The sequence below is a fragment of the Rhinoderma darwinii genome, chromosome 3 (genome assembly GCF_050947455.1).
Source record: "Rhinoderma darwinii isolate aRhiDar2 chromosome 3, aRhiDar2.hap1, whole genome shotgun sequence".
NCBI lineage: Eukaryota > Metazoa > Chordata > Amphibia > Anura > Rhinodermatidae > Rhinoderma > Rhinoderma darwinii.
The window spans coordinates 369,229,674-369,238,159 of NC_134689.1; the positions used below are offsets into that span (position 1 = coordinate 369,229,674).

The 8,486-nt window shown below is 42.8% G+C and overlaps 1 protein-coding gene across 1 annotated transcript; it reads left to right on the forward strand.

The window, feature by feature from the left end:
- Positions 1-546: 546 nt before the first annotated feature.
- MYL7 (myosin light chain 7) lies at positions 547-8,164 on the forward strand. Its single transcript, XM_075855370.1, has 6 exons — positions 547-640; positions 2,617-2,692; positions 3,347-3,451; positions 4,369-4,447; positions 4,932-4,980; positions 8,060-8,164. The coding sequence occupies exons 1-6, from the start codon at positions 605-607 to the stop codon at positions 8,162-8,164; spliced, it is 450 nt and encodes a 149-aa protein (XP_075711485.1). The 5' UTR covers positions 547-604.
- Positions 8,165-8,486: the final 322 nt, after the last annotated feature.

Sequence of the window (8,486 nt, forward strand, 5' to 3'; positions counted from 1 at the left end):
CACGGCTGGCCTCCGACGGCCGCGGACAGCCACCCACATTCTCGGCCCATGCTCTCATACAATCTATGTGCTCCCATTCCATCCTATCTTTTGCGGTACACTTCTATGGCCCGGACTCCTTACCGTAAATAAAAGGGAAGATGTCTTTTTACGGCCATGTGCATGGGGCCTAAACTTATCAGTGCTGATCTTCTGGAAGACCTGATGTTCCCACAAGGAGCTTCGGGTGTTCAGACTGTTTCTTGCGTCAGCTAATATATGATGAACAGGAGAAATTGGTACAAGCCATACTGGTTGTTTTGGTTGGTACAGCTCCAGTACTGGACCCATTGAGCCGCACTAACTATTGATATGTTGTTCCAAGTTGTCTACCACACAATGGAGATTTTGCCATCTACTAGTTCACATACTAGTCAAATTTCTTCTTACTATTTTTTCCACATTCTTTTAGTAACTGCTTTCTGTTCAGATTATTTTTTATATTTTTTGTGTTTTTTCCTTACCTCTCCCTCTATTTATTACTTTGCAGGCCAGCAGGAAGGCAGTGACACGTGGAAAGGCCGCAGCTAAACGTGCCCAGAGAGGGTCCTCCAACGTCTTCTCCATGTTTGAGCAGTCACAGATCCAGGAATTTAAGGAGGTGAATAAAGTTCTGAAATCAGACCTAGAGCTCAATAGAACTTCTCGGCAAACCTATATGTCGAATGTCATTGCTAGCAAAAAACAAAAATGTCACGGAATTTGTTCAGTCTTGAACTTATATCCAATCTCTAAATAGAAAATGTTTCCAAGAGCAAGCACATATAAATCATTGAGTTAGGTTCTTAAGGCTGCATTTTCTTAAAGAGGCTCTGTCACCAGATTTTGCAACCCCTATCTGCTATTGCAGCAGATCGGCGCTGCAATGTAGATTACAGTAACGTTTTATTTTTAAAAAACGAGCATTTTTGGCCAAGTTATGACCATTTTTGTAGTTATGCAAATGAGGCTTGCAAAAGTCCAAGTGGGTGTGTTTAAAAGTAAAAGTCCAAGTGGGCGTGTATTATGTGCGTACATCGGGGCGTTTTTACTTCTTTTACTAGCTGGGCGCTCTGAAGAGAAGTATCATCCACTTCTCTTCAGAACGCCCAGCTTCTGGCAGTGCAGATCTGTGACGTCACTCACAGGTCCTGCATCGTGACGGCCACATCGGCACCAGAGGCTACAGCTGATTCTGCAGCAGCATCAGCGTTTGCAGGTAAGTCGATCTTACCTGCAAACGCTGATGCTGCTGCAGAATCAGCTGTAGCCTCTGGTGCCGATGTGGCCGTCACGATGCAGGACCTGTGAGTGACGTCACAGGTCTGCACTGTCAGAAGCTGGGCATTCTGAAGAGAAGAGGATGTTACTTCTCTTCACAGCGCCCAGCTAGTACAAGTATTAAAAACGCCCCGATGTACGCACATAATACACGCCCACTTGGACTTGTACTTTTAAACACACCCACTTGGACTTTTGCAAGCCTCATTTGCATAACTACAAAAATGGTCATAACTTGGCCAAAAATGCTCGTTTTTTAAAAATAAAAACGTTACTGTAATCTACATTGCAGCGCCTATCTGCTGCAATAGCAGATAGGGGTTGCAAAATCTGGTGACAGAGCCTCTTTAAGCCACGAGATGGAAACTTTTTTTTTGAGTCAGAATCTGTGTATATTTTGTTTGTAAAAAAAAATCACCCATTGTTTTCAATGGGAAACTGTTCCGCATAATTTTCAATGAGCGGAATTGAAAACCACATCTCTGAAAAAAAAGTGACATTTCACTCCTTGACGCAGTTTCCGCAGCCTATTCCGCCATGAAAACAATGTCGGGTAGCCACAAGTAGATTAGTCCTATTGAATGGGGGTAATCTGAGTGCAAAAACATGGCCCTTTTTAATGGAAAAACTGCAGTAGAAATCCAAGGGTCAACCTTGGATTTCTGTTTTGGAATTGAGGCAAAATCCACATTGGATTTATTTTTTTTATGGCTTATACGTCCGTGCAACGCGCGTGATTTTCACGTGCGTCGCACTGAGCTATATTAGTCTATGGGGCCGTGCGTGATTTTTACTCAGCGTGAGTCCGCTGAAAAAAAGTCACGACATGTCTGTTCTTTGGGCGTTTTTCGCGCATCACGCACCCATTGAAGTCAATGTGTGCGTGAAAACCACGCATGCCACACGGAAGCACTTCCGTGCGAACTGCATGTTTCGCGCAACAGCTGTCAAAAGTGGAAATATGCTGCTGCCCCACGGAGCTGTTAAGTGCCTTTTGCGCAGGCAAAACGCAGCGTTTTTTGCCTGCACAAAAACGGCACGTTTGTGTGAATCCAGCCTTAGGAAAAATCCTCCATGTGAACATAGCCATATGTCATTATTGAGTGGAATTTATCACTGCATAAATACACAGGCTTGCCATTCAGGATTCTAGGGAATTTGGGTGAAAACCCCATGTAGAGCTGTAATGATGGCGTATTATCCAAAAATAAATAATGTATATATGCATAAATGACTGCATAGAATTTTATTTACTTATTTATATTATATTCCATATTAAAATGTGACAAGCCATTTTATGTGTTTTTCTATTGCTAGGCCTTCAGTTGTATAGACCAGAACCGTGATGGTATTATTACCAAGTCTGACCTCAAAGAGACCTACATGCAGCTGGGTGCGTAACTCTTTTTGCCTATAAATCATACAAGAACCTAATGTTTTATAAATAAAAATAACAAAAATGAATTAATTAAAAATTGCTTTCATAAAAAGTATTTAAAAAAAACAAAATCTTTACTAAATCAAAGTTCTGGGTCATCCTGTCTATTCAGATGTTTCTCAGTTATATCTAATGCCAAAGCTGGGTGACAACCGAGATGGCTGCCATTACAGCCTTAAAGGGAACCTGTCACATTGAACATGCAGTCTGATCTGCAGGCAGTATGTAAAAGAGCAAGAGGAACTGAGGAGATTGATATATAATTTTGTGGGAAAAGACTCAGTATAACTTGTAATTTATTCATTTAAATCCCTGCTCATTTGGGGCTTAAGGGTCCAGAGGGCGGTCCTATGTAGTGATTGACAGTTTTCCCTCTATGTACTCTAATACATTAAAGTCTGTCAACCACTAAACAGTACCACCAACTGGACTCCTAAGCATAGAAAGAGCTGGGATTTATAACATGCTGCCCTCAGATTGTAGTATTTTTAAGCTGACAGGTTTTTTTAAGCTCCCTTTACACTGCGTGGCCATTCAGAAATCCAGAAAAAAATTATTCCCCATCCATGACGTCCTACGGTTTATTAATCCCCCTTCTTACTTCTTCAGGTAAAATGAATGCAAATGAAGAGGAGCTTGACGAAATGTTAAAGGAAGGAAAGGGGCCCATCAACTTCACTGTGTTCTTGTCACTGTTTGGAGAGAAGCTCAATGGTAGGTCCATCAATAGCGTTCATGACATTCCTTTTCTTCCTCCTGAAGGAAATACTTAGATTGGGCCGTGCAGGTGGCATTTACTGGCTTCAAAACTCTCCTCTGTTGGTGTTTGCTGAGTTAGTCCATCAGGCGATCAGTCGGAGCTCCATCTAGATGCTACAGCCCCATCAACCTCGAACAATTGCTACTTGTCTCTTTACTTCAGGAAATCTTTATTGTGTCGGGAGTGACTTCATCCCTGGGGCTACACCAGCCCAAAGTCACATTAGTTTTACCCTTAAGGTCCTCTTACACAGTCCAATATGGGCCATGAAAACGAGCGCCGATCAATGAGGCAGCTCGCTGATCGGCGCTCGTTTGCTCCTTTCACATGGAGCTATGATCAGTAATGTATGGGAACTAGTGATCGTTACTACGATCGCTCGTGTCGTCCCCATACATTCCTAACATGTCGGCAGCACATCTCCCTGTTTACACAAGAAGATGTGCTGCCGACAACGATAACATTTGTTAATGCATAAACTATACAATCAGCCGATGAACAAGCATTTGCGTTTTTCATGCTTGAAAAAGGTCCCAATGTGGGATGGAAACGTTGCATTTGCCATGTTGGCACAATAAACCAAACGTTTTTCATCTTTACTACTGGAGTGCTGCAGGATTTATTTCTGGGATATCTGTATGGTTTGTGGATCGAGACTGCTTGCTGGCACCCTTTATTATAGGATTTTAATATATATATATATGGTACTTGGACCAAACTCAGTTACTCATGTGTGACAGTTCTGTAAATGCTGTGTGAGTCCAATATAAATTTAGCTCAAAACCGATGTAAAAAAGAAATTTTTATCCAAACTCTTGTTCCTCTAAATGGCACATAGATAATTGACTCTCTGAACATATTTCCTTCCCAGGGACGGACCCAGAGGATTCTATAGTCAGCGCATTCAAACTTTTGGACCCCAATGGAACTGGAAATGTCAACAAAGATGAGTATGTGACGTTGATTCTTTTGGGTAGATTGGACATCTAGGATTGTCAGTGGATTGTCTGCCAGCCCCTGTAGACATCAAAGTCTAACGTCTATGGGCAGCTTTAGATAATGCAGCCATCTAAAGGGGGTTTTACACTGGGCGATTATCGTGCAGATGAGTGTTTGTTCGTATAACGCACGTTGATGATAATTGCCCTGTGTAAACAGGAAAGCGATCAGCAGATGAACGAGCAAACACTCGATCATCTGCTGATTGTATCGTTTAAAAAAAGTGACATATCGTTGTCGGCAGCGCGTCTCCCTGTGTAAACAGACAGACGCGCTGCCGACATGATGATAATGTATGGGGACGAGCGAGGCAGGAGCAAACGAGCACCGATCAACGATTGTCGGCAGGTGTAAAAGGCCCTTTACACAGGGTATTCTTTCAGCAAGCGATCAGTGAACAAATATACTAATCTGAAATTATTTCCCTATCTTCAGGTTAAAACAATTACTGATGACACAAGCGGACAGATTCACAGCAGATGAGGTAAGATTCACAATTTTGGCATTTTTAACCCTCATACAGTGCCATAACTTGTAATATACATCCTATTATGTAAATGATCAATATTACCCCAAAATCTGAACAATATTTATTCAAAGTCATGTTATTGACTGTATACGCCAACTGCTAGTACCAAATGTCTGCCTTTCTGAAAATTTGCGTGGCTGTAAACCACGGCAATTCATGGTAAAACTATGAGCAATTTTGCTGCGCTGTTCTTGGCTGCACGACAACTATGGTCTCATTATCATCTCGTTTTTGCCTACGTTTAACACATACGCCAGGAAAAGCTCCTAACGTATACATTAAAAGTAGGCTGTGACGGATACCTAAGGCTGCGTTCACACGACCATGTTACGTCCGTAATGGATGGAACGTATTTCGGCCACAAGTCCCAGACCGAACACACTACAGGGAGCCGGGCTCCAAGCATCATAGTTATGTACGACGCTAGGAGTCCCTGCCTCTCCGTGGAACTACTGTCCAGTACTGAAAACATGATTACAGTACGGGACAGTTGTCCGGCAGCGAGGCAGGGACTCCTAGCGTTGTACATAACTATGATGCTAGGAGCCCGGCTCCCTGCACTGTGTTCGGTCCGGGTCCTCCGGCCGAAATACGTTCCGTCCATTACGGACGTAATGTGCTCGTGTGAATCCAGCCTAACAGTGGCATCTGTCACCTATAGACTAAAATGGTGTTTGTTTAAAGTCTAAGTCTTGAAAAGCTATTGAAAAGCCCATGACATATACGTTCAACAGATGCCTGTGCCATACGTCACCCATAGGCTCCCATGCGTATATATGCTATTCCATACTTAGGAAAAAAAGGGATAACGACATATACCAGTCCGACGAGTCCAAAAGGATACCCTTTTGGCCTTCGTCGGTCTAATGGAGCCCTATGGACAAATTTAGCATGTATGTCAGGAATTTTCCCAACGTACACGCTAAACGCGACCAAAAATTAGATGTGAACAGGTTCGCACGGCCACTGCGTATACATGCACTCTAAAGCTAGCCATATATAGAACCTAGACCCATAAAATGTTCAGTGGTGTTTTTCGTAACTTTTTTTAATCCGAGTTTTAGTGTGGCCCGATGTTACATTAAAGTCTACAGTAAAATATCAAATGCACTACACAGAACTGCGTTTTGGTTTGTGGCGTTTTTGAGGAAATTTTGTGGTCAATGGTGTTTTTTTCCAAATGCACATGTTCTGGGTATGGTGTTTTTCCAGGTCTTGTTTTTCCCATAGACTTCTCTATAGGACTTCAAAAATGGCAGAAAAAAAGCATGTACAAAATGACACCACATAAAAAACACCACCAAAAATGCCACTAAAAATGCCTAAAAAATGATGTTTCATTTTAATAATGCAAGCGTTTTAGGAAGCATTTTTTGATGCAGTGTAAAATGGCAGAAATGTTCTGTGTGTGAAGGAGGCCTTAAAGCTAACAAATCAGTGTTGTACGACGTGATCCAACCCAGACTGGAATTGTTGTTTCGTCCTATAATTATCTAATGTTTATATCCAGCATAGGGTGTATTCACATGAGCAGGTTTTGTGACTTTTTTTGCAACAGTTCTGCAAAATTGTGGTATAAATCCTGTGGTTTCAGCAAACACGCAGTGTTTTTGCCTGAATTTTGACATAAAAGCCATACCTCCCAACCGACCCAGATTCAGCACTATGCTTAGGGAAGCTCTTGATGTCACTGTCCATATATGGACAGTGACATCAGTGGCTACTGATTGAGCGGAATCCCCGTTGACGATGATCTGGCCAGGGGTTTCGCTCCTAGAGGAAACCCCTGAGGTCACTGTCCATATATGAACATTGACATCAGGGGCTCCTCCTGGACCAGAATCCCCGGCCAGAGTCGGCAGCGGGGATTCCGCTCAAGGAGTAGCCACTGACGTCACTGTCCAGATGTGGACAGTGACATCAGGGTTTCCCTCTAGGAGCAGAATCCCTGGCCTTTGCTCCGACTGGGGATTCAGCTCCTAGAGTGAGCACCAATGGCGATATCGACAGGGGGCGTAGCGCTATCTTCAAGAGGGGTGTGGCACTATCAACATGGACACTGTGGCACTATATAGGGGAACTATCTACATGGGCACTATCCACATGGGCACTGTGGCACTATCTACAAGGGCACTGGCACTTTATATGTGGGCACTGGCACTAGTGGCAGCTTTGGGGGCATTATAGTGTATGGGGGCAGCTATGGGGCATTATACTGTATGGGGCAGCTATGGGGGCATTATACTGCATGGGGGCAGCTATGGGGCATTATGCTGTATGGGGAAATTTGTTTGGGCATTATACTGCATGGGGGCATCTGTATGGGGATTATACTGTATGGGGGTATCTGTGTGGGCATTATACTGTGTGGGGGGACATCTGTGTGGGCATTATACTGTATGGGGGCATCTCTGTTGGCTTTATACTGTATGGGTGCATCTATGGGGGCATTATACTGTATGGTGGCAGCTAGAGGACATTATGCTGTGTGGGGGCAGCTATTTGGTGTTATACTGTGTGGGAGGCACTATAGGAGCATGATACTGTGTGGGCTGAACCGGGTGTGTATGGGAGGGGATTGGGTAGGATTAGAGGCGTGGATTAAATGAAAAAACATTTGCCGCGGCGCCCTATAAACGCGCCGCATAGGTTGTCCATCTTTCAATCAAAACACTACAAAACCTACTCATGTGAATACACCCTAAGGCCCTGTTCACAAAGAGTTTTTTGCCGCAGTTTTTGCAGCTTTTTTTATGCGTTTCTCTGCAAAAAACACTTGCGGTTATTTAATCTTTCTGTTGAAGAAATAGCTAAAAAAAAAAATAGCCTAAAAAGACGCGGCAAAAATCGCGGCAAAAAACGTGTCAAAAAACACGTGTGGTGCAAAACCACTTAAAAAAACCGGAGCTGATTTTTCCAGACAGAATTTTTTGCCTGCAAAAAAACTCTGTGTGAACAGGGCCTAACTGTACAGGTTAGATTTCGATTTCATAAAACAGTCCTGTATTGCTCGCTAATCCTTGCTATTTTCCAGGTGGAACAAATGTTTGCTGTGACCCCAATTGATGTGGCTGGGAACATTGACTACAAGTCTCTGTGTTACATCATCACACATGGAGACGAGAAGGAAGAGTCATGAGCTTATAACGTTATCATATGCTAATTAAATGCTCTATTTTCTACAATAGATTTCTTATGTGTCTTGAATTGCTGATTTCAGCGCTAAATTACAATATTTTAGAGATTCCATGCCCTTGTTGCCCATACATACAAATCAGAATCCATTCTTCATTTTTTTCATAGCTATGACTAAAGCCTGTATAGATTGCGCAAGTGTGAACATTGTTCTACTGGATTCTGGAAATGAGTGGTGGTCCAAAATCACAGACTTCACCAATGTGTTCTTTCTAAATGTTTTTATCATATATTAGAAAATCGATTTGACTGAATTTCCGATGTAA

What these genes read in the sequence shown, in the direction of transcription:
- MYL7 (XM_075855370.1), top strand. Translation starts at nt 605, where the DNA reads ATGTTTGAGCAGTCACAGATCCAGGAATTTAAGGAG. An exon ending in AGATCCAGGAATTTAAGGAG is followed by an intron (nt 641 to 2,616) that starts GTGAATAAAGTT and finishes TTCTATTGCTAG; the next exon opens with GCCTTCAGTTGTATAGACCA. An exon ending in AGAGACCTACATGCAGCTGG is followed by an intron (nt 2,693 to 3,346) that starts GTGCGTAACTCT and finishes TTACTTCTTCAG; the next exon opens with GTAAAATGAATGCAAATGAA.